General features: G+C 36.5%; 2 protein-coding genes and 1 long non-coding RNA gene across 5 annotated transcripts in view; 2 read left to right on the forward strand and 1 right to left on the reverse strand.

Moving 5' to 3' along the window:
- PDE3A (phosphodiesterase 3A) overlaps positions 1-8,107 on the forward strand; it is a 280,768-nt gene extending 272,661 nt beyond the window's left edge. For all 3 annotated transcript variants that reach the window (XM_010946497.3, XM_074357370.1, XM_074357369.1), the window contains exon 16: positions 1-8,107. In XM_010946497.3, the coding sequence (XP_010944799.3) occupies positions 1-242 (242 nt within the window). In that variant the 3' untranslated portion in view covers positions 243-8,107.
- Positions 1,232-27,100, reverse strand: part of LOC141575899 (uncharacterized) — a 27,975-nt gene continuing 2,106 nt past the window's right edge. Inside the window, exon 3 of the long non-coding RNA XR_012503971.1 lies at positions 1,232-1,365. This is a non-coding gene — a long non-coding RNA (uncharacterized LOC141575899). The remainder of the gene's footprint in view (positions 1,366-27,100) is intronic.
- Positions 22,136-27,100, forward strand: part of SLCO1C1 (solute carrier organic anion transporter family member 1C1) — a 50,974-nt gene continuing 46,009 nt past the window's right edge. Inside the window, exons 1-2 of the mRNA XM_074357371.1 lie at positions 22,136-22,511; positions 26,648-26,810. Of these exons, the coding sequence (XP_074213472.1) occupies positions 26,682-26,810 (129 nt within the window). The 5' untranslated portion in view covers positions 22,136-22,511; positions 26,648-26,681. The remainder of the gene's footprint in view (positions 22,512-26,647; positions 26,811-27,100) is intronic.

The raw sequence follows: 27,100 nt of genomic DNA on the forward strand, positions 1-27,100 counted from the left end.
GAAAGAAAACTTTCAAAGGGAGAAAAATCTACTGCCAAATAACTCAGCACCTCCTGCAGAACCACAAGATGTGGAAGAAAGTCATTGAAGAGGAACAGCGGCTGGCGGGTGTAGAGAATCAGTCCCTGGACCAGTGCCCCCAGCCGCATTCCTCAGAACAGATCCAGGCCATCAGGGAAGAAGAGGAAGAGAAGGGGAAGCTGAGAGGAGAGGAGACCCCACCCCCAAAGCCAAACCAGTGACAGTGGATAGGATGAGCTGTGTTTCCGAACAGAGTGACTTGTCACAGACTCCTTTCAAGCCAGCACAACACTTAGACACAACACTGTAGAAATACATGAAGATGGGCAAACGGCTATTTGCATTTTGGGATTCTTCGCATTTTGTGTTTATTTTTACAGTGAGGTTAATGGTTTAAAAAAAAAAAAAACTCTTGCTCAGAGAAGCTTTCACATTGTAACACCAGCTTCTAACGGATTTTTTTTTCAAAGGAAGACATAGATATGTGTGTGTGTATATAAGTTCTCACGTACATACATGTAAAACATATTCACAGACACACACATACCCACTGAAAGCCGGGATTACTGGCGCCACAGTTTAGTAACACTCATATTAAGATATATAGTGGTCACTGTGATATGATATAGTAAATCATAAAGGGAAAGATGAAGGAGAAACAAACCACAAAGGAGATGGTGCGGCTTAGAAGGAAACCAGTGCAGCAAATGTGGGTTACACTAAGCAGCTTTTGCTCTTAGTACTGAGGGATAAACGCTCCAGAGCATTGTTTGAATTCTTACACATCCTGCCAACGTTGCGCGCGTGTGTCTGAGATAGAGAAGATGGAAAGGGTGCTCGCGTGTATGTACGTCTGTGCGTATGTAGAGATTTTTGTGCTTTCAGTTGTTCACAGAATTGCAGCCGACGACCCAGCACATGTGAACAAACAGGATGAAGTTCACTCTGGAGGGTCTCTGACAGACAGCCACTGCAAACACCTTCCATCTGGCTTCAGGCAAAGCCCCTCTGCGGAGGGAGGGGATGGGCAGGCTGGGGGAGAGGGCCCTGGGACTGGTACTACTGCCGTGCACCACTTGGAGGCTCTGTGTCACCAGCCTTAAAAACCAGGAAGACAGGCATTTTCCAGTCTCTTCGCCTAATGAATGTAAAGGAGCTATTCGTCTGTGAGTATGTCTGTTACTCACCTAAGATCAGGTCACCAGTTAAGGGGATGCATTCTTCACGTGGAGACGCGTAGGAAGGAGCTGGAGTCGGGTCTTCCCATCAGGTTAGAGTTCTAAAAGGTTGCCAGAGAAGACTTGGGAAATGGCTCTTAACAGGGCTCTCCCATGTCTCAATTGGCTGCAGAACAGAAGAAAAAAGGCAGGCAGGTAAACAGAAACCACTCTGGGATCAGCAGTGAAAGGTGAAGGGCTTCAACCTAGGGCCTGGTGGTTCTGACACAGTGCAAGCCTGATTCTTGGCCACTGTTGACAAGTGGCTTTTGGGTGGCGAGGGTGCAGCGACAGCCCTGCTGTGGTATTTATTCCAAGTGCGGTGTGCTGGGGTGGCTTCTCGTGGCAAGGAAGACGCCAGAGGGATGTGGCGGGACTGGGCCTATAATGGAAAGTCTTTTTTGTTTTGTTTTGTTTTTTTTGGTTTGTTTATCTACACTTGTTTATGCTGTGAGCCAAACCTCTATTTAAAAAGTTGATACTCACGTTCAATATTTTATTTCATATTAATTATTATATTTGTCATGAATAGTTATCTTGGTGTAAATATACAAGATTTGTTTTTGTTTCTGTAGATAGTAAACTTTTTTTTTAAGGGAAAAGGGAAACTTTTATAAAGTTCTATTTTAATCACCATTTTGATACATTGTAACTATCTCCAAGCCCAGTAAGAGAGTGATGACTTATTTGCATGGAGGTCTATGACTAGCCACTCATCTACATATTCTAATTTAAATGATAACCTGATACAGTTATTTTATGCCAATTAAATGAGGATGCTGCAAAGAATGTTTTTTCGCTAGTAACTTTTGGATCCATGTCACGCAAGTGAAAGACTTTCTTAATATCAAATGTTTATAAATGGTGTCCATTTCTTCCCAGCATTTTTTCATTATAACTCTTCCTTTAGTACCACACCCGGACCTGCTCATCATCTAAACAATCTCAGCTTCCAGTAAACCCTGCTGCTGGTTTCTACTTTATATTCCATCTGAAATCAGAGAAAAAAGCATGTCTACATTTAAAAAATGCCTTTATTGCTCATAAATGGATAGGCTTCCCTTCTGAAGCAATGATTTTTACAATAATCCATGGCATTTTTTTAAATAAGGTAAAGATAATACAATCAAAATAAATGTGGTTTCAGGCAAATTTCTCAATAAGTAGGAAAATATGAAAAGGATCAAATGGATGCAGACTCTACCTAAATAATGAAAATCCTTTCTTTTTTTTTTTAACACCAGGTCTTCATTATTCCTTTTTTTTTTTTTTTTAAGTATTGCCTATGTGTCTCTGTTTGTAAAACTTACTGTGAGTCAAACACATTTCCCCAGTGAACATAACTATTCTCCTTCCATTGCAAATAACAGAAGGGGGGAAAAAAGCATTTATACTCATATACCTCTTGGATCTAATTAACAAGAATAATATTTTCCCTTGCTCCAAATGCCATATGTCTCTAAAATAAATCAAAGTCAAGGGAAAATCTAGGTGTGCAAGTAGAATGGTAAATAGTTGTGGGTTCATAACTGTATACTGGCAGCTTCATCAAAGCTATACGACCCCAGATAGGGGCCAGCCTGGCTGCCAGAGTAGAAGTTTAAGGACACACTGCCTGGTTTTGTTTTATTTTCAAGACGTGAAATAATGATGGCCAAAGCAGTGAGAACCTCATCAGTCTAGGCAGATGAATCATTTTTTTTTTCTTCAAAAATAAATTGCCAACGTATTAAAGCTAGAAGTCAATTCAAATAAATGAATGGAGAATCATCAAGGGTGTGACTTTCATACACACCTGGTACATCGCAAAGGATGCCCCAGGACATGAAACCCTATTTTCTGCTAGTGATAGTCTCCCCACCCTCGGTGACAGCAATATGACTGTGTTCACTTCCAACTCTGGAGCTTACTTCCTGTGGTGCCAGTGTATTTGTTGCAATTTACTACATTTTTATATGAGCCTAATTATATAGGTGCCATTAGGTAAACTCAGGTCTTTCAAATGAAGGAATGTCTCGCCCATTTAGGGAAAAGGGTAATTGTATAGACAGCCATGGAACTAAGGTAGGAAAGGCTGGAACTGGTGGCCTTGCTCCTCTGTTAAGGAAAAGACCAGGTAGACTGAGAGTCTCATTGATGTCATTTCCAGCATGCTAATGGAATGTCTTTCTGGTTATCTAAGCCAGTCTTGAGAATATTGTTTGCTTGGTGAAAACACCACTTTAGCATATTTTTTACACTATTACTTGTTTTTTGTCATTTCTGTTAAGACCTGGTTTTGCTCTCAGTTGAAGATGGATACGGTAGCTTTGTACAGGGATTTATCTATATTGGTCTTCATCTGAGCAGTGAAGGAATTTCCTCCTATTATGGTTAGGAAAATATCCACTTTCTAAAAACAGAATCCCCAATTGTGTCTGTTCCGTTTTGATGCAATCCCAGAACGAATCCCAGCCATTGCAGTCCCAATAAAGCTAAAGACAAGGGACTGTATGTCATGCAGACGTCATATTACATGTATGTATTATAATTTCCTCATGTCCCTGCCTCTCTTGATTTGCAATTTTACAATGTCCCCCTGTCACTTTCCCAGAGAACTTTCTTTGAAGGTAAAAGCTGTGCAAAAGGCATGAGACTCAGGCCTATTTTTTTTTTTTGTTGTTTAAATGATGGAAAAATATAAATTATTTTCTAAGTAATAAAGCTATGAAAATTATCATTGTAAATAAAGTCTAAAGTTTGAATTGACTGCTTTACAAAAGTGAACTGTTTGTGTGGTGAACAACTCCTGACTAATGAGAAGTGACTCATCCAAACATCATTTCTGTTCTACTTTGGCAGGTATTTTTGGTGCTTCCAAGTCAGTGTGGGGATCGCCCCTGTCCTTGTCATTTAGGGCATTTCTAAAATAATAATGAAAACCACAGAAAAGGTCTTGTCCTTCTCTCCATCCTAAGTCTGATTCCCACCTGATGCTTCTCCTGGTGTATGTGCCATTTTGGAAATCAACTGCCTTTTCCAACTGGCAGAAGGCTCCAGTAAAACAGGGTTCTGTCAACTTCCAGGGTCTAGAGGAAATCGAATTCCCTGTACTCTAGAGATGATCAGGTAATGAATGGGTGTGGGAAAAAATAAAATCTGAAATGCTAACAGCTCAACTCCAGACATTTCAGCACTAAAATATCTATATACTCTGAAACCAAACAGTTTCTTTCATTTGCCCTCTCTCCTAGCAAGCAGCAAAACAGTGTACGACCAGTCATTCATCTCTCTCGTGAGTTTTCTATGAGTAAAACTATGAACTTTCTGATCCTGTCAGTCCATTTTTCTAACCTACTGAACAAAACGGAACTTTAGGAGACCAGTTCGCCATTTTAGGTCAAGAGTGTTCCAAAGTTAAATTATTCTTAGCATTTCTAATCAGAGCGAAATATACCAGTTTTAGGTCCTACAGGAGTATCAGTTTGTTCTCTAGAAAAATATTCAAATTACTGAAAATTTGGGAGTACATTAAACTTTAAGCACTGACTCAATTAATTACAAACAATGCATTCGATAAAGAACTTAAGTTGGGGTTTGCATAACTGTTGTAGTTTTGCACTGATGAACCATGGCCAGGGAGGAACAAGAACATATTTTTCAATCTTTTGTACGCACTGTGGACGTTGGGCAGTCTGTCCTATTACCTAACAGATTTCATCTGTTAGAGCGATGCTGTTTCTACCCTACCTGCACTGATCCTTAAGTTCACACAATCAGATCACTCTAACAGTAGGCTAACAATGGAGACAAAAAATAATTGAGCATTTTGTTGCTAAGTATGTTTGAAGACACAAAATTGAAGACTAAGGCATTGTTTAGTTAGTGGAACTCAATATGCTGATTCAAATCTACTGATCAGTATAAATTGTGTTAGCAGAGCTAAGACTATAGGCTATAATGTGATGATGTACAGACGGAAAACAAAATTGGCTTTTGACATATGCTGAAAGCTTTTATGAATCCAAATTTCCCATCTAAAGGCAGCTAGTTCTTCTCCATATCCTACTTTTAAAGTTGATTACCTTGACGGGCACTGGTATGGATTTCTGCTTCCCTGAGGCATTGTGGAGCCAAGAAAAGGCAAGCTTTCTTATTGATAAGAAATACTGAACATATCCAAGTTCAGACACATTCCTTCATTATTTCACATCAAGAAGTGGTTTTTTGATCATGCTAATAATTCTAATAAAAAATGCTTCAAAGAGAAGAATATTAAATCCTATGGAAGTACTATCAAGAATTTTAAATTTATTTTTTTGAAGCAAAGCTGTTAAAATGTTTTAATCAGCTAAAATGAAACCAATAAAATGACATTTCATTGTATAGAGACACTAAATATTTTGATATAATCACAAGTATTATGTAATAGGAAACTGGAAAGAAGAATATTTAATTATTTTTCTAATGCCCCTCATGCCTCAGGGAAGAAAATGTTTTATGAAGAGTCCAATAAATATGTGAAATAGGTAAAAATAAATTTAGTCCCCATAATTAAATTAGATTAAGTGTACAGATTATAGTCTTGAGTTATTCCCCCCTAAAAAGGAATGTATTATCCAGTGATTTGTTGTGGATTAGGTTATTTTAAAATAAATGTTTTGTTAATACAGATTATGTTTTACTATATTCTAACACCAGCAACAACCCCAATACTTATCTTCATTACTAAGAAAAATCTTAATCTTGACTTTCATAGAGGAAACACTGACCAACCAATAAACCACACACACGACGTTCATCTGCCAAGAGCAGTCAAATGGCAGGTTGGAATTTGAAATTCAATAGAAAACGGATAAAAAATGTTTTTAAAGCTTAAACAGTTTAAATTTTTGGTGTCAATAGAAATACCTATTTCAAATGAAACACAGGATAGCAGAGAATTATTTCTTCTTTAAAGTGGAAAAACAAAGTCAAACTCAGGAGCAAAGTATGACTTCTCTCCAATTTTACTTCTCTAACTCAAAATTAGTAAAGGAAAATTCATCAGAAATTCTCTTCTGCTAAAATAAGGAGAAAGATGCCTTTCAGTCCAAGTTTTAACTCCCCACACCCAGTCTCCATTGTGCAGCCCATGGTACTGAACAGCAGAAAAAACAGCTGTGGATTGGGAGTGAACACTACATGAAATATGAAGGGCCCTCCCAGGACACCTCGCCGTCCTTCTTCTGGCAAACCAATTTAGTTATCAGTTACTCTGGAGTAAAGGGACTAAATGAGTCCCTGTTTCAACTCTGACTTCCTTTATGACAATCAGCACTTAAACAATTCGGATTGTGAACTAGCCCTTAGCTCTTGGAAACTGCTGCTTGAGTAACTTTTGAAGGAAAGGATTTTTTTTTTATTCTATTAATTTTACTCTCTATCTAAGAGCAAAATATTCAGATGCTTTAATGTGAAATTAAAATTGTTTAAAGATGTTTTGTGTATATAAGCTGTTGGTGAATAGACTTCTCATCACGTTTCCTTTAAAAATGAACTGATTATTTTTATGACTCAAAACCCCATATTATACCAGATATTTCAATTTAGCTATGTATAATAATCCAGTACTCGAGTATTGCTATCTTTAAATAACAACCCTGACATACCTATTTATCACCTGTCAGTGGGGTTTCAATGGCTTGATTTTAAGTATGTATTTGTTCATTAGTTTAAAAAAATCACTATTTTAAATACTCTGTAAAATATGTGCATGGGATTTTTGCCGTATTATATTTGCATATGTATATTTTTCCATTTTTTTCCCATTTATGAGTTTCAGTTCATTTCCTAATACATCCTCACAGAAGAAAGCAAACCATTTTGGTTTGAACAAGAATAATTTGTTAGTTGACAAGCACTGGAAATAAATATCACTGAACCTACCACCTTCTGATATTTCTTCCTAGAAATTTTTTAATCATACAAATCACAAAATGAAAATTGGTGCTTTTATATTTTATAGATATTCTGAAACTCTCAATGCAAAAGAATAAAAACAAGATTCTCCCTAGCTTTCTATAACAGTATTAGGATATGCAACTGAAAGAACTTTAACTTGAATTCAGAGTGTTTTGGGTTTAGGTTGGTTCAGTTAAACTCATTTGGTTTTTGGTGTTAAAAATTTTTTTTTCTGATTCTCGATGGAGCAGTTGTTCTGATCAGTCATTACCTCTTCCTGCTAAAAACTTTCCTTGGAAAGTTCAAATTAGTATGTCCCAAATATTTGTCCTGTTGGATATTTGTAAACCAGAAAGTGTTGAATTAATTTAATTTAGTATTCCTAAAAAAGCAATATTTTGAAATAACTGCCAACCAAAGCAACAGTGTAAGGGACGTCATTTGTACATGATCATTTTTAACAATGTAATTCTCACCACTCTCAACAAACCTGAATGTTTGTTAATAAGTTTCCAAATCCATCGACTTTTAGAAACAAAAGAGTGAGGCACTGGACTCACGTGATCATTTTGCAATGGAAATAAATCCTGCCCTCGCACCTGTATCTTGCACTTACTATATATAGCAATACTGCCTATCATCGTGCCACAAGTATTTGTTACGTGACTTAGTTAATGGCTGATAAATGTTTTGTAAAATGTAGAATCTGTACAGAAAAAATATTAGATGAACTGTATTTATTTTTATTATTTTTTAGCTTAGACACTATAATGATGCTCCTTTTTCCCAGAATTACTGGAAGTGCCTCTTGGTTTTATATATACATATATATTAATGTTATGGTAAATACAGAACTCAAAATTATTAGAATTGTGTCACAGATGATCAATGTGGATGTTATAATGTGAAGATAATGTATCAAACAAATATAATTCTGTGGTATCATGTTTGATGTAGTCATTTGTACAACCCAAGTCCTTCATCCAGTTTGGAAGGCATCCTTTGCTCTCATATCCAAATGCAGTAGGCTGTTTCCCACCTACACCGCAGTGAGACAAGGACTCCTGGGGGTTTCTGTTCCCATGGTCATACCCCTCCCTCTATCACTGATGAATCCTTAGCTGCATTAATTGTCATCTAATTTTCTGCAGCTAAGCAGTGCCCTTTCTCTAATGAACAGTTAGCACCAAAACCAAGATACCTGGAATTCTGGTATTCAAATTCAGAGTCCTATGAAATAGTGCTGCCATTTACATCATGAATGCTACAATTTATCCTATAAAAATTATCTATGGATTCCCAATATATGGGATGGTTGGTTGTACCAAGTCAGAATTGTTTTTGTTCTGGGTATTTAAAAGCACTATAAAATTCTGAATGATTTGAAAACACTCAAATATAGTTTGATTTCCTCCATTACCTATGAGACAAAAGTCTAACTTCTAAGCCTAATATATTCAAAGCTCCCCTCACTCTGGCCTCAAACCATGTCCCCATCAAAAGAACCAGCCATTTATCATTTATATTTCTATATCTTAGGCAAATCAAATTAGTGGAGTATTTACACACTATACATTTTTTTCCCTTCATGCACGTATGCATACACACACACACACACACACACGAATTCTTCCAACTACACACAGCACAACAGGGCAAGACTGACTATGTCTTCTTGAATTGTGGGTTCTGCCCCTCCCCCAGGGCTTTCCTCTTATGGTGATGCTCTGGTCCTCAGTGGAAGGGAGGCAATAACTCGGTAGATGGTACAGTCTGAACCTTAATCACCTTCCCTTCAGTTAGGCGCTATCAAATTGGCCTTAACTAAGGAAAGTTAATTTACCTGACAGGGTGTAAGACATGATGACAGTTAAGTTCTAATGGAGCCTGAGATCCAGGCCAGAAGAAAGGGATGGCCAAGGTAACTGCCTGGAAAGCCTCAGAGATCAGAATAGTGTGTCCTTGGTCACACTAATCCACACTTGGTCCAACTCTGCAGATCACCCCTACACCCACGAACCACATGAGGTGGAGCTTGGGAAATGGGTATCACACCCTGACCGATGAAAAGAAAAAAATGAGACCAGTTCTTAAATAATTAGGAAACCTTCTGCTTATTAGTATAGCTCTAGACAACATTCTTGCTTCTTTTATCCTGAAGTAACTTCGTGTCCAGATCATTTTTCTGACACCGTTGCTGGCTTAAGAAAGGAGACCCAGGCCCACCCCTGCTGAGATCTGACAGGCGTGAAGAGTTGAGCGGCCCATGCTGTCTGGGATCCTCTGGGCTCTGGGACCAGAAAGAGCTGGACATGGGAGGGGAGGTGTTGCCTCACACTCTGTAGTTTAGGATTCAGGAGATGGGCTCACTCCTTGCTTCACTGTCAAACTGACTGGGTTTTTCCCCAACAAATGCCAAAGGTGAGTTCGTTGAAGCCTTGGGCTCTGGTCTTCAGGGACTTCAAAAAGTAGGTAAAGATGATGTATTCATTTTCTGTTTCTGCTGTAATCAGTTACCACAAACTTGGTGACTTGAAACGATGCACATTTATTAGCTTGCAGCTCTGTCAGTCAGAAGTTCAGATGGGCTTGGCTGGACTCTGCTTGGAGTCTCTCACAAGACTGAAATCAAGTATTTGCCAGCCTGGTCTCTTTTCTGAAGTCTAGAATCATTCAGCTTGTTGGCAGAATACAGTTCCTTCCAGTTACAGGGCTGAGGCTCTGTTTCTTTGTTGGCTATCCTCTGGGAACCCTTCTCAGCTTCTTAATGTCACCTCAGTCCTCAGGGAATTGCTCCTCTCACCCCAACCCCATCCCACCTTCAAAGCAGCAATGGCATATGGTTCCTTACACCCTGAGACATGGCATTGGATCTGGGGCGGTCAGGTCCAGGGAAAAGACTTGACTGTGAGACGCAGAGGCAGCCCAGTCCTGGGTGGGGCCTGGGTCGGGGACAGCAGCCATTGTTGGCATTTACTCAAGCAGCGCCCTGGAAGCAGCCCAGATCTCTGACAGCTGCTGCTCCAGCACAGCTCAGCCCTCAGTACAGGCCGAGAGTCCCCGGTGCCCTGCAGAGTGGTTCCACAAGGGGGCAGAGGAGGCGGAGGCTGGGCAGTGACCAGCTGTGAGGGACAAAGCGGACTGCACCCAAAGCTGCAACTGGGTGGAGCCTAGGCACCCATACAATGAGTGCCCTGGACCTCTATCTGTGCACCATCCCCACCTGCTTCAGCACGCCCCTACTCTGGGACAGGGTCCTGGTGCAGGGAGAGAAAAAAACAAAACATTTAAAGGGAGCAGAGCCAGCTTGGGCCCAACCCTCAGGGCTTCTGCTCCAGCAACCTGGGATCAGACCCTGGCCACAACAGAGCAGCAACAGCCACCGAGGCCCACATCTCACTCAGCACCAGTTCTAGCCTGTCTCCAGCCCCAATCCCTACCATGGTGATAGCTGCCAGCACACCCTGAGGAAAATATGACTTGCATCCACATGAAAGCTAGCTCTCCAACCAAAAGGCACTGGGCACACACAGTCTGTATAGGGACATTCCTACATAAGGATGCCACTTCAAGATCGTTAGCTGGTAACTGTTTCACCTAAATTCTCAGAGGCAGAGAAAGTTAAGCAAAATAAAAGGGCGGAAGAACTACTCTCAATTGAAGGAGCAAGAGAAAACACCTGGAAAAATAATGAAACAGAAACAAACAATTTACCAGACAAAGATTTCAAAGCATTGGTAGCAAAAATATAACCTGAATTAGGGAAAATAATTGATGTAAACACTGAACAGTTTAACTAGAAAATATATAAAAGACCCAATTAGAGATAAAGAATTTAATAGCTGAAATATAAAACACACTAGAAGGAGTGACTAGCAGACTAAGTGATACAGAGGAACCCTTAACTGATCTGGAAGATAGAATAATGGAACTCATGCAACCAAAACAGCAAAAAATTTTTTAAATGAAGCAATTTAATAGACATTCACATTATAGTGGTCGCAGAAGCAGAAGAGACACAGAAGGGGACTGAAAATGTATATGAAAAAATTATTGCCAAACCTAAAGGAAGAAACACATACCCAGGTATAAGAAGCACCGAGGGTCCCAAACATGATGACCACAAACAGACCTACATCAAGACATATCATAATTAAAATCGCAAAACTTAAAGAGAAAATTCTAAAGGTGGCAAGAGAAAAACAAAGAGTAATATACAAGGGAATCCCCATTACGCTATCAGCTGATATTTCTCTGCAGAAACCTTGCAGAAGGGTGTGGCATGATATATTCAAAGTGCTGAAAGGGAGAAACCTGCAACCTAAGATACTCTACACAGCAAGTTTATCATTTAGACTAGAAGGAGAGATAAAGGACTTCTCAGACAAGCAAAAATTAAAACAGTTCATCAATACTAAACCCTAAAAGAAATATGTAAGGGTCTTCACAAGTGAAAAAGAAGAATCTATAGAAAAGGGAAAAAAAATCCCACTAGGAAAGCAAATATATAGTAAGGACTGAGGATCAACCACTTAAATAAGCCTGTACAGAGTAAAAGAGAAAAAACTATTTAAAAAAATAACTGCAACTACAATAAACAGTTAGTGGATAAACATGAAGATGTAAAATACACATCAAAAACACAATATGAGGGGGAGGGGAGTAAAAAATGTAGATCTTTAGAATGTGTTTGAACTTAAAGGACTACCAGTTTAAAACAAGTATATATAGTTACAGGTCAACATGTATGGAACCCATGGTAACCACAAATCAAAAACCTACAACAGGTACACAAAAACTAGAGGAGAACAGGTGTACAAGTAAAGAAAATTATTAAACCACAAGGGAAGAAACAAGAAGGAGAAGAAATAGAGAAGTACTTACAAAAACAATCAGAAAACAAGTAATAACATGGCAATAGGCACATACCTGTCAATAATTACCTGAAATGTCAACAGACTAAAAGCTCCAATCAAAAGACATAGGGTGGCTGACTGATAAAAAAAAAAAAAAAAAAAAAATAAGACCCATCTCTATCCTGCTTACCAGAAACTCACTTCAGAGCTAAAGACACAAAAAGACTGAAAGTGAGGGTATGGAAAAGATATTTCATACAAATGGAAATGACAAGAAAGAGGGGTAGCAATATCATATCAGACAAAATACACTTTAAAACAAAGCCTGTAACAAACGACAAAGAAAGGTATTATATAATGATAAAGAGATCATTACAAAAGAGGATATTATACTTGTTAACACAAATGCATCCAATACAGGAACACATAGTTAAAGCAAATACAAACAGGCATAAAGGGAAAAATTGACAATAATATAATAATCACAGGAGGTTTTAACACCCCACTGACATCAATAAACAGATCATCCAGACAGAAAATCAATAAAGCAACAGTGGTCTTAAATGGCACAATAGACCAGTGGACTTAACAGATATCTACAGGACATCACATCCAAAAACAGCAGAATATACATTCTTTTTAAGTGCGTATGGAATAGTCTCCATGATAGATCATATGCTAAACCACAAAACAAGTCTCAAAAAACTTAAGAGGATATAAATTCTATCAAACATTTTTTCTGACCATAACAGCATGAAACTAGAAAGCAATTATGGAAAGAAATATGGGAAAAGAACAAACACATGGATATTAAATAACATGCTACTAAAAAAACCCAATGAATCAAGAAATCAGAAAATACCTTAAGATAAAAAAAAAAATGGAAACACAGCACTCTAAAATCTACTGGATGCAACAAAAGCATTTCAAAGAGAGAAGTTATAGCAATACAGGCCTTCCTCAAAAAATAAAAGTCTCAAATAAACAACCTAATCTACCGCCTTGATGAATCAGAAAAAGAAGAGAAAATGAAGAACAAAATCAGCAGAAGGAAGGAAATAAAGATCAGAGAGAAAATAAATAAAATAGAGAACAAAAAACTTTAGAAGAGATTGATGAAACCAAGAGCTGTTTTTTGAAAAGTTAAAAATGATCAACCTTTAACCAGACTCAGCAAGAAAAGACAGAGGACCAAAATAAACAAAATAACAACTGATACCACAGAGATACCAAAAAATCATAAGAAAATACTATGAAAAGTTACATGCCAACAAAGTAGACAACTTAGAAAAAATGGAAAAATTTCTAGGAATATACAACCTGCCAAGACTGAAATGAGTACAAACTGAACAGACTAATAAACAGTAGAGAAATTGAATTTGTAATTAAAAAAACAGAAAACAAAAGTCCAGGACAAGATAGCTTCACAGGGGAATTCTACCAAACATATAAAGAAGGGCTAATACTTATCCTCAAGCTATTCCAAAAACCTGAAGAGGATGGAACACTCCCAAATTCATTCTACAAGGTCCCAATTACCCTGATACTAAAACCAGACAAAGACTAAAAAAATTAGTATTACCACCCCATACCATATAGATGCAAAAATCCTCAACAAAATACTAGCAAACTAAATCCAACAATATATAAAAAGGATCATATACCATGATCAGGTTGAATTTGTTCCAGGGACACAGAGACAGTTCAGCACTAGAAATTCAATCAATGTGATACAATCCATTAACAGAAAGGAGAATAAAAATCACATGATCATATTTTCTATTTCTTCCTGGTTCAGTGTTGGGAGATTGTACCTTTCTAAGAATTTTTACACTTCTTCTAGCCTGTCCATTTTATTGGCTTTTGGTCATTCATGGTACCCATATGATCCTTTGTGTTTCTGTTCTGTCAGTTGTAACTTTTTTTTCATTTCTGATTTTATTGATTGGATCGTCCTCTCTTTTCTTCTTGATGAGTCTGGCTAACAGTTTATCAGTTTTTTCACTTAAAAGCACCTGCTCTTAATTTCACTGATCTTTTCCATTGTTTTTAGTCTCTATTTCATTTATTTCCAATCCTTATGATTTCTTTCCTTTAACTAACTTTAGATTTTGTTTCTTATTCTTTCTGTAGGTTCTTTAGGTGTAAAGTTAGGTTGTTTATTTGAGGTTTTTCTTGTTTCCTGAGATAAGCTTTTATCACTAGAAACTTCCTTCTTAGAAATGCTTTTGCTCTGTCCCACAATAAATGGATTATTGTGTTCTCATTTTCACTTGTCTCTAGGTATATTTTGATTCCTCTTTAATTTCTTTACTGATCCATTGGCTGTTTAGTAGCATATTGTTTCACCTCCACATATTTGCGTTTTTTGCAGTTTTTTTCTTTAAGTTTATTTTACAATATTGATTTCCAGGAAGAAACAGAATATATGAATTCCAATAACCAGTAATGAAATTGAGTCAATAATTCAAAAACTCCCAACAACAAAAAAGCCAGGACCAGATCACTTCACAGGTGAATTACAACAAACATTTAGAGAATAGTTAGTATCTATCCTTCTCAAACAAGTCCAAAAAACTGCAGAGGGAGAAACACTTCTGAACTCATTCTATGAGGCCAGGATCATCCTGATACCAAAACCAGACAAAGATATCACAAGTAAGGAAAAGTACAGGCCATATCACTGATAAACATAGAAACAAAACCCTCAACAAATTACTAGCAAATAGAGCCAATAATACATTAAAAATATCATATACCATGATCAGGAGGATTTATCCCAGGGATGCAAGAATTTTTCAGTATCCACAATCAAACAATGTGATACAACACACTAACAAATGAAGAATAAAAACAATATGATCATCTTAATAGATGCAGAAAAAGCTTATATTAAATTCAACATTCATATATGGTAAAACCTCTCAACAAAGCCAGCAAAGAGAAAACATACCTTAACATAATAAAGGCCATATATGACAAACCCAAAGCTAACATCATATGCGATGGTGAAAAGCTGAAAGCATTTCCTCTGAGATCAGGAACAAGATACTCATTTTAATCACTTTATTCAACATAGTTTTGGAAGTCCTAGCCATAACAATCAGAGAAGAAAAAGAAATAAGAGGAATCCAAATCAGAAAAGAGGAAGTAAATGTCACTGTTTGCAGATGACATGACACTATACTTATAAAATTCTAAAAATGCCACCAGAAAACTACTAGAGCTATCAATGAATTCAGTACAGTTGCAAGATACAAAATAAGCATACAGAGATCTGCTGCATTTCTATACACTAACGACAAAATATCAACAACAAAAAAAAGATACTGAGGAAAAAATTCCACTTATATATTATAAAATATGTAGGAATAAACTTACCTAAGGAAGAAAAATACCTATACTCTGAAAATAAGGCACTGAGGAAAAAATTAAAGATGACAGAAAGATATAACATATTTTTCATTGGAAGAGCCAATATTGTTAAAATAGTTATACTACCCCCCCAAAATCTATAGATTCAATATAAACACTATGATTATACAAACAGCATTTTTTCACAGAACTAGAATAATTTTATACATTTTTGCATAGAAACACAAGAAGGCTCAAGAGCCAAAATAATCTAGAAAAAGACCAGAGCAAGAATAGCACTTCCTGATTTCAGCAGAAGAATGGCACTTCCTAATTTCAAAATATACTACAAAGATACAGTAATTGAAAGAGTATGGTATAAGCACAAAACAGACACAGATATAAATGGAAATGCATACAGAGCCTAGAAATAAACCCACATGCCTATGATCGATTGATCTATGACAAAGTAGTCAAGAATACACAATAGAGAAAACAGTCTCTTCAATAAAAAGTGCTAGGAAAACTGGACAACTACATGTAAAATGATATTAGAAAACCTCATCACGCCATATAGAAAAGTAAAATCAAAAAGGTTAAAGACCTAAATGTAAGACTGGATACTATAAAACACATAGAGAAAAACATACACAAAACAATGTTTGAGATAGATCACAGTGTTATTTCTTTGGATTTATCTCCTAAAGTAAAGGAAATGAAAATAAGCAAATGGGATCTAATTAAAATGAAAGGTTTTTGCTCAGCAAAGGAAACGATAAACAAAATGAAAAGACAACATGTGGAACAGGAGAAAATATTTACAAATGATATAATCAACAAGGGGAAAGGTCAAAAATACATAAACAACTCAATATCAGAAAAAAATTCAATCAAAAAATAGAAGACCTGGATAGAATTTTTCCAAGGAGGACAAACAGATGGCTAAGGGGCACATGAAAAGGTGATCAGTATCACTATTTATTAGAGAAATGCAAAACAAAATTGTGGTATCTCCTGACACCAGTCAGAATGATTATCATCAAAAAGTCCACAAATTACAAAATGTTGGCAAGGATGTGGAGAAAAGCCAACCCTTGTACACTACTGGTGGGCATGTAAATTGGTGCAGCCACTCGGGAAAATGGTATGGAGTTTTCTCAAAAAACTAAAACTAGAACTACCATATGACCAAGAAATTCCACTTTTGGATAATATCCAAAAAGAACAAAAACACTAATTTGAAAAGAAAAATGCACCCCAATGTTCACAGCAGCATTATTTACAAAAGGCAAGATAAGGAAGCAACCTAAGTATCCATTAATAAATGAATAGGTAAAGAAGATGTAGTACATATGTACAATGGAATAATACTCATCCACAAAAAAGAACAAAATGTTGCCATTTGCAGCAACATGGATGGACTTGGAGGGCATTGTGCTAGTGAAATAAGTAATTCTAGATAAAGTCAAATACTGTAGAATATCCTTATATGCGGAATCTAAAAAGTACAAGGAACTAGTAAATATTAAAAAAGAAGAAGAAAGAAAAACACTCACGATGTTGAGAACATTCAGGAAGTTACCAGTGAGGAGGAGGGGAGGGCTGATATAATGTTGGAAGAGTGGGAAGCACAAGCTATGGAGTGTAAGGCAAGCTCAAGGATGTACTACACACCATGGGGCCACTATTTTCTAAAAATGTTAATAAAAAGTAACCTTTTAAAATTGTACAAAAACCTTTTCAAAATTAAAAAATAAAATTAAAAAATCACATGATCATCTCAATAGATGTGGAAAAAAAAATTCAGCATCCATTTTTTCTCTAGTTGCAGAGAAAAACCCAAAGTTAGTAGAAGAAAAGAAATCATAAAATCAGAGTTAGTAGAAGCAAAACCCAAAGTTAGTAGGAGGAAAGAAATCATAAAAATCATCCAAGAAATCATAAAAATCAGAGCAGAAATAAATGAAACAGAAATTTAAAAACAATAGAAAAGATCACTGAAACTAAAAGCTGGCTCTTTGAAAAGATAAACAAAATTGATAAAAATTTAGCCAGACTCATTAAGAGAAAAACGGGAGAAGATCCAAACCAAAAAATCAGAAACAAAAACGGGGAAGTTACTACACTAATAAAATGCACAACCTAGAAGCAATGGACAAATTCTCAAAAAGGTACAATCTCCCAAGACTGAACCAGGAAGAAATAGAACAGACCAACTGCCAGTAGTGAAACTGAATCAGTAATTTAAAAACTCTCAACAAACATCCAGGACCAGGTGGCTTCACAGGTGAATTCTACCAACATTTAGAGAAGAGTTAACATTTATCCTTTTGAAACTATTCCAAAAAATTACAGGGGAAGGAACAACTTCAAACTCATTTTATGATGTCACCATCACCCTGAAACAAAAACCAAAGATATCACACACACACACACACACACACACACACAAATTACAGGCCAATATCACTGATGGACATATTTGTAAATATTCTCAACAAAATACTAGCAAACCAACTCCACCAATACATTAAAGAGTTTGTAAACAAGATCAAGTGGGATTTATTCCAGGGAGGCAAGGATTTTTCAATATGTGCAAAACAATCAGTGTGATAAACCCCATCAACAAATAGAAGAATAGAAACAGTGATCATCTCAATAGATGCAGAAAAAGCTTTTGACAAAATTCAACATCCACTTATGATAAAAACTCTTCAGAAAGTGGGCATAGAGGGAGCATACCTCAACATAATAAAGGCCATATATGACACACTCAGAGCTACCATGATACGCAACAGTAAAAAGCCTGAAAGCATTTCCTCCAAGACAAGAAACAAGGATGCGCACCTTCACCATGTTTATTCAACATAGTTTTGGAAGTCCTAGCCACAGCAACCAGAGAAGAAAAAGAAATAAAAGAAATCCAAATTGAAAAAGTAGTATTAAAACTGTCACTGTTTGCATATGATACAATAGTATACATAGAAAATCCTAAAGACCCTATCTGAAAACTACTAGAGCTCATCAATGAATTCCATAAAGTTGCAGGATACAGAATTAAAACAGAGAAATATGTCACATGTCTATACACTAACAATGAACTATCAGAGTCATTAAAGAAGCAATACCATTTACCATCACATCAAAAAAATAAAATACCTAGGACTAACCCTACCTAAGGAGACAAAAGTCCTGTCCTTTGAGAGCTATAAGATGCTAGTGAAAGAAATTGAAGATGACACAACAGGTGGAAAGATATACTGTGTTCTTGGATTGGAAGAATCAATATTGTTAAAATGGCCATAGTACTCAACACAATATAAAGATTTAGTGCAATTCCTATCAAACTACCAGTGGTGGTTACCAGTGGAGAGAGGGAAGGAGGAAGGGCCACTTTAAGTGTGTGCGATTAAGAGATACAACTATCATGTATAAAGTAGATAAACAACAAGAATATACTGCATATTACAGGGAATCATAGCCATTCTCTTGTAGTAACTTGTAGTGGAGTATAATCTATAAAAATAGTAAATCACTATGTTGTACTCATGAAACTAATATAATATTTTAAATCAACTAGACTTCAATAAATTAATTGCTTGATTAATTAAACAAATAAGTTACAACAATGCCCCTGAGGCCCAGTGAGATCAGTGGTCATAAATTTAAAATAAGACATGATGGCATGTGAATGAGTTTTTCTTCAACTATTTAAAACATTGTAGATGCAAACAGAGTAGACAGGAAGCTGGATTTTACCCAAATATAGTTTCCTATGGGAGAACAACAAATTGACAGATTAACTAGATGGAATTGAGGTGGTTCAGGAGTAATTATAAAACAATAGTGATTAAATTAATCTAAAAATAGAATTACCATATCATCCAGCAATCCCACTCCTGGGCCTATATTTGGAAAAGACAAAAGCTCTAATTCTGAAAGATACACACACCTCAATGTTCATAGCGGCACTACTGACAACAGCCAGGACACAGAACAATGTTAAGTGTCCATCAACAAATGAATGTATATAGAAGTAGTATACGTATATATATATATATAATGGACTATTACTCAGCCATAAAAAAGAAAAATAATGTCATTTGCAGCAATATGGATGAATCTAGAGATTATTATACTAAGAGAAGTAAGTCAGAGAAAGTCTAATATTATATATGACTTACGTGTGGAATCTAAAAATTAGTACAAGTGAACTTGTTTACAAAACAAACTAATTCAGACATAGAAAACAAACTTATGGTTACCAAAGGGAAAGGTGGGGGGAATAAATTGGGAGTATAGGTTTAACAAATGCACATTACCATATACAATATAAACCACAAGGATTTACTGTATTGCACAGAGAACTATATTCAATGTCTTGTAATAAAATATAATGGAAAAGAACTGAAAAAAAGAATATGGATATAAACATATATATATGTATAACTGAGTCACTTTGCTGTCCACTTGATATAAACACAATACTGTATACCAACTATACTTCAACACAAATAAATAAAATGATTGCATGAATTCAGAAAAGGAAAGAAATGAGAATGTGAGTGCTATGGGTCAAATTGTGTCCCCTCAAAAAGATGTATTGAAATATTAACCCCTTCAATCAATGGACATGACCTTATTTGGAACTAGTCTTTAAAGATATAATGAAGCTAAGATGATGCCCTTAGCATAGATCCTAATTCAATATGACTGGTGTCCTTTCAGAACAGAAGAGAGAGAGACACCAGGAGAAGATGACTGTGTGACAATGGAGGTGGAGGCTGAAGTGATGAACCCATAAGCCAAGGAATCCCAACAACTGTCAGCAAATCCCAGAAGGCAGGGGAGGCAAGGAGGGATTTTCCCCTGCAGGTTCCAGAGGGAGCCTGGCTCTGTTCACACCTTGACTTTGGACTTCAGCCACCAGAACTGGGATAATTAATAAAGTTCCATTGTTTGAAGCCACCCAGGTTGTGGTACTTTATTACAAAACCTGAGGAAACAGATTCATTCATGATTAACTCACTGATGGATGATTTCACACCACAGTGGCAGAGTTGAGTGATGGTGACAGAGATTGCATGGCCTGCAAAACCTAAAATATTAATCATCTGACCCTGTACAGGAAGTTTGCTGAACCCTGGTCTAGAGTGTGAAAGCAGGATGCAATCCGATGCAAGGCCGTCTAGAAACTCTGGGTGTCATTTAAATAAGTCTGATACGCATTCAAAATAGAAACATGAACTGTGGACTGAAGGGGTCAGAAAAGAAATCATGTTAGTTAATTTGAGAACATTGGGACTAGACCAAATTACACCCTCAGGGGGAGAATTGCACCTCGTGGTGAGGAAAAGTAGGTCTTTTGTGCTTTTTGTCTGGTAAATAGTATCTCCCCTTTACTGTCCCAGTGGTCACCTGTCCAACACACTGAAAAGTGTAGGACGTGTTATGACATTTGCTCACTATTTCTGATGGCAAAGTGGGCTGACTGCCAAAATCAAGCGTCCAGTCTTTTAGAATCTAGATATACCATTGCTTCATTATAAGATTTATTATTTATCTTTCTTTTTTCTTTTGTTGTAAAATGTTTTATAACAACCGACTATTAATTAATGATCCTGACCATTGTGTGAACTGCAATTATTTATGTCATGATAACTTTTAGTCATTTAGTGCTTTGTTATTTGCAATGCATTTTTTTTATTTTTTAACACCTTCATTGTGGATGGTTCCTGTACAGTAAACTACATATATTTCAGATGTACAATTTGATGCATTTTGATAGATGTGTACACCCATGACCACCACCACAATCAAGATAGCTAAAATTTCCATCATTCCCCAAGAGGTACAATTTTGGGGTTCCCAATTTATCCCTTCCCACCCTCTTCCCCTGCCGGTAACCATAAGTTTGTTCTGTATGTCTGTGAGTCTGTTTTTATTTTGTAGATAAGTTCATTTGTGTCTCTTTTTTAAGATTCCACATATAAGCAAACATATGTGGAATATTTTTGAATGCATGATATAATTTAATCCTTAAAACCACTCTGTAAATCTCTTTAAAGTAAAAAGTTTGCTTTACAGGGGAAGAAGTTGAGGCTCAGTAAAGTGACCAAGTTAGCATCACAACAATTTTTTTTTTAAAAAAGGTGGATCTGAGATACTTCCAGTAGCAAATTCATTTATTAACATAAACCACATGCAAGCTGATACTGCTGAAATTCCTCTAAAATGGTACTCTTGAAAAAAGAATTTATTAGAATTGTAAAATTTCTCAGTGCAAGGAGTTCTCTTTTCTTGGAATTTAGATCGAATAAATAACTGAACGCCCAAAATTCAATGTTTTCCTTTTTTTCTACTTTGAAGATTCATAGTAACTGTGGTTGTGAGCAACTGACCATATCTCTGACAATTAACACTTTCTGGACAGAACTCTACAAAGCCTTGGTCCTGACCCAACACGTGGTCCCTGCAGATTCTAGAAAGAATCCCAACGGGAGAAGAAACCATACAGAGAATTAGCCTATGAGCACCCCCCAGCCCCTGTTTTTTTTTTTTTTAAAGAAGAATTCCAGTGATGTCCTCAAGGAGCGGCTGGCTTAAAATGTTCTTGGAAGGAGGAGGAGAGATCTTTGTTATAGACTTCCGTCCCTCCTCCTGCTCTGTTCCCTTACCCTCTGCCCCCTGCAGAGTTGTGTTTTCTGGGAATCAGCAAGTAAGATCACAAGTGGTCTTTTCTTTTTTCACTCTCTCCATAAAGAAAGCTTTATCACGTGTGGCCTTAAACTCGCAGCAAATTGCAAAGAAATGGCTCAAAGGCTTCAGCTCTTTCTGTGCCCTGGGAGCTGAGATGCACGTCAGTGGCTTTGCCAGCGTGGCCTGTTCCCTGCAGACTGCCAGAGAAAAGAGGCCAGGAGGAAAGAGAAAAGAAAAGGGTTTGGCCAGGGGTGAGACCATGCCCTTCATCTTTTCTTTCCCCTAATCTGCTCTGTCTGTGTCCATCCAGGCTCTCCCCACCTGGCAAAACTGCTCAAAGCTGCTGGAGACTCCACCTGCTTTCTCTTTCCGTCTGCGGAGCGTGGTCCAGCCTCTTGCTGGGCACGTTGAGAGGAACTGCCTGTCTGACCTTCACCTCCAGGTAAGATCTGGTTCTCTGCTTCCGTATTTTATTATGATCATATCAGATTCTCACAGGAGAGAGGTTAACAAAAACTCTCATGTTCTGCATGACACGTGTCTTATCCACAACACTTCTGAAACGTGTAGGGGCCCTTGTTAGGTTGGTGGAAGTGGGAGAGGATATCGGTTCAAGAAGTCAGACAAACTCAGATCTGCATTCAGATCTTGACTCTGAGGCTTGTTAGTTGGGTTGTTTTTGACAGGCCACTTAACTGCTCTTGAGTCATATTTTTTTTTCTATAAAATGGGAATTATACTGTTAACTTTGTTGAGTTGTTTCAAGGATTAGCAAAAAGTTTATTAGATACCTGGCACATAAACCGTCCTTATTAAATCTGCATCTGACACAAACAATTCCTTGTAGTGAAGGGAACCCCTCTTCCTTAGAACGTACCATGAGGTTATCTTCCCTCCTGAAGGGAGGGATGCTGGTGTCCAGGAGACAAGCTCACGCAGAGGTTATCCTCTTGTGAGATGACTCAGAAAAGAAAGTGATGGCAGTGGCTGCCTTTGTGACTTTGTGGGGTCTGCGGAGGCTGACTGCTGGATGGAGTGTGTCACGGGATCAGGGCACGGAGGTCAGTATATCTGCATGATCCAGCTACTCCCTTCCTAGTCTGTGTACCTGCCCTCTTGAAAGACTGGAGGATTGCTTCTCTGACCCATGTGAACAGAAAATGCCATTAAAAAAAAAAAAAAAAAAAACTGAATGAAGAACTTGGCTCATTTTTCTTTGGCCTCCAGGGTAAATTACACTCCAACTCAGGGTGTTGGATGAAAACTTTGCAGAAGTCTGTAGCAGAACAAATAAGGATTTGCCAAATGCAAATCCTGCTAAATAACTGTGTTTTTACTTTACTTCTGCAATTGCTAATGGGGAGAGTGCGAGAGGGAAAGAGAGCCCGTCATGCATGCCCTCTCTCTCCACTCACCTCTCCCCTTCTTTTCAATGCTTGCAAACATAGCCTCCTTGAAACAGACGATACTTGAGGTTATGCAAATTAGCCATCAAGATGAAATTGTAGTTTCAAACTATGCAATGTCAATATTTTAAGCTAGATGTTATTTTGGCTCAACACACCATCAGCCAGAATGACTACAGTTCTCTTGTTTCTGTTATCGCTTCTGATTCTGGTTAGAGTGATTTTGGTGTTAATGTCTTTAAATATAAGACAGTGTATTTTGGTGTCTCAAGTTTTTAACGTTTTTTTCAACATTTTTTTCCTCTTTAGCATTAGCATTCTAGATGTAACCCTTTGAATCTTTTAAAGATGCATTTAGTATAAGTGGTAGTATATTTTATTATTAAACAATTTATTTGCTGGTCACCAGCTTTAAAATTATGATTGACCAGAAATAATATATCTGAACCCCTAAAACAGTAGGCCTGTTTGAATTCCATAGTTTAATTTGTGGAAGAGGATTGTGTTTCACACTGTAAATTTGACATTATTCATTTTGCATTTTAAAATCTTTCCGGCATATAGTTCTTGCTTGATGATATTTCTATGTGTTTAATATTCAAAATAATTTTCATATAAGAAATGTATGTTCATTACAAAAAAATTAGAAAATAGGGACACACAAAACATTTTAAAAAAATCATCTGCAATGTCACCAAATGTTGACCTTTTCTTTATAAACTTTATGAACCTCTGTTTCTATGTATATACACCTATGAATATATGTGTGTTTCTTTTTTAAGTGTTACATATGTTGTTCTGCAGTATTTATTGTTCAAATCAACAAGGTAATAAAAAATAGTTCTACATGACTATATTTACTTCTTTACACTAATTTCTAGTGATTTCAAAAGATTTCATTGTGTGAGTATACCATAATTTGTTGGACACTTAGGTCATTTTGTTGTTTTGATTTTCTTTTTTTTAACTAAGTAATGCATCTCTCCAAGAGTTTAATTAAAGGTACTCAATAGTTTTGCAGTAAAGAAATCTATTTAACCCAGTGGTCCCCAAGCACTCATTCATTGTTCTGGCAAAACATTGCTCTGGAAAACTAGTTTTAGCGATTTGATGGACATACGAAGTTGGTATTAGATGGTAAAGAAGAATGTCTATGTCTTCAGTTTCTTAGAATTTTTTTTTTAAATCATGATTAGATGTTGAATTTTATCACCTGATGTCTTGCATCTATTGAGATTTTCATATTTTTCATTTTGAATTTTTTTCTAGCTTTATTGAGATATAATTGAAAATAAAATATTTAAGGTATACAATGTTTTGATATATATAACATTTTGAATTTTTAATGCGATGATTTAGGTGAATAAAGTTCCTAATATCAATTGTTTCATTAAAAAAACTTATAGAATTTTAATTAATTTGTATCTGCTAGTATTTTATTTAGGATTTTAGCATCTCTAGGTTGGCTCTGAAGTTTCCCTTTTTGGGCTAACTTAATGAGATTTTATTACCAAGATAATTCTGCCTTTGTCAAATGAATGGAGACTATTAACATCTGTTTCCATCATCTGCTGTTTTTCCTTGAAGGGTATTACATCATCTACCCTTAGTATTTTTGTTTAGGGGATAGTTTTAGAGTATTTTTTGTTAATGTCTTCCTGGGCTATTTTTCTCTCCTGGTTTGCATCAATACAGGTAATTTATATTTGCTAGAAAATTATCCATTTTGTCAAGACTTTAAAGTTATTCCTATCTATTTTGGATTATTTTTATTTTAGATTATTCTAAACACTTGTGTTTAGAGCTAACATATTCTTGTGTCTTTGGCTTTTGCTCTTGTTTAGAATTCTCTGCTCTTTAGTTTTTTGGCTTTAAAATTCTTTTCTGTTTTCCTCACTTTCCTTTGTCCCCTTTTAAGTTAAACTTATGCATGTTTATGAAATTAAATAATCTAAAAGTCTAATAATAAATTTAAAAAAATGTCCTTGCCCTACCTTTGTCAACCCATTTCCCAACCCCTGGAGGAATCCCCTCCAATTTTAAATCTTTTAGGTCTTTCTTCTGATATTTAACTCCATCTTTCAAAATAAATTGTGTATCCTATTTCTTGATATTTCAGCTTGAGACATTATCTATGAAATCAAACTATGAAAGACGAGGTTTCATCAACACAGAACAAGCATTACATTAAGTCAAGTTAGTATATAGAGAGAATAACCCTAAATTTCTACCACCATACATTAAATTTTTACTTCTAACTTTATTCTTTCAGTTAGTGTGACGAGAATACAGAAGATCTCTATTAATGTACAAATGCATCATCTGACAAACATCACAGTGATCCAGAAGTTATTTTTAAATTCATCACTTAGAAGACTTAATCAGGCAGGCACTGAGCTATATGGAATCCTGAAGAAGAGAGGGCACAGGATATGTAAATATTGGTGTGAACAAAGGGGAAAATAGATTCAGACTCTGTGAATCTGCCCAGGAGGATGGGAAATTAACACCAGCAGGGAGGCCATCATTCTTACTTTTAAAGGCAGACCAAAGACTACTTTTGCCTGAATTAAATCTATGCCTCAGGCACAAATCATGCTGCTTCCTTAAGTGTCAAACTAAAATGATACACAAATTGGTCCCCCCACCCCATCTTAAGCCTTACTTTGGATGCTGCAGACCTATAGGAATCACAGCGTGCTACAAGCATCGACCAGGGGCATCAATCTTTTCTATCCATTCTGCTAAGATGATAGATTTAAAGGCTTTAAAGTCTTGATGCTAATGAATCAATGTTCAAATGGCTAAATTCCTCATCCTCCTTTCCCGTTTGCTGCTAGTTTAAGCTGGCAAGACCACAAAGTTAGCAAAATTCTTCCTTGTTATTTATTCCAAAGGCAACACCTAAATTTATTCTTTGCCATAATGAGGCTTAAACTGGACGGATTGAGAAAGAACGCTGGCTACAGAATCCCAATGGCAGGATTACTTAATCAAATATCCTGGTTGATTTTAATAGAAAAACTTTGCCAACTTACTGTGATAAAATCAGGTAGCTTCAATGTCAAGTTATGATGTCTACAGAATTGTGATAACACTGTGAAATAAAAACTTCATTTAATAAACTATGTGGACTAGAATTAAATTTTTTGTTTTTTCTTTTAAAAATCAGCTTTGACAGATCAGAGTCAAGGAAGGTTTTCATAATGGACACTTCATCCAAAGAAAATACCCAGTTATTCAGCAAAAATTCAGTGCAACCTGTTGAGAGGCCTTCCTTTAAAACAGAACACCCCTCCTCAGAGGAGGAACAGCCCTGCTGCGGTGAACTAAAGGTAACAGACAATTAAATGCTAAACAACCACAAGTGGTTAACTGAAAAGCACCAGAGAATTCAGTGCAGTCCATGCTCTTGGCTCTCAATCCAGATATTTTCTATACGTTGTAGCTAGAAGTGAGAATATTTTTTTCTTTTTTAAAAAGTGGTCTTAGATGGAATTTATGAAAACCACACCTTGCTGGGCAGTGAAAGCAGTCTTTGACCATGTAGGTTAAATTACTAAATATTACTTTCCTGGCTGATTTGAATGCCCCTCCTGAACAGAAAGGAGAGAGGTAGAAGAAA

Source organism: Camelus bactrianus, chromosome 34 (assembly GCF_048773025.1).
Source record: "Camelus bactrianus isolate YW-2024 breed Bactrian camel chromosome 34, ASM4877302v1, whole genome shotgun sequence".
Taxonomy (NCBI): Eukaryota; Metazoa; Chordata; class Mammalia; order Artiodactyla; family Camelidae; genus Camelus; species Camelus bactrianus.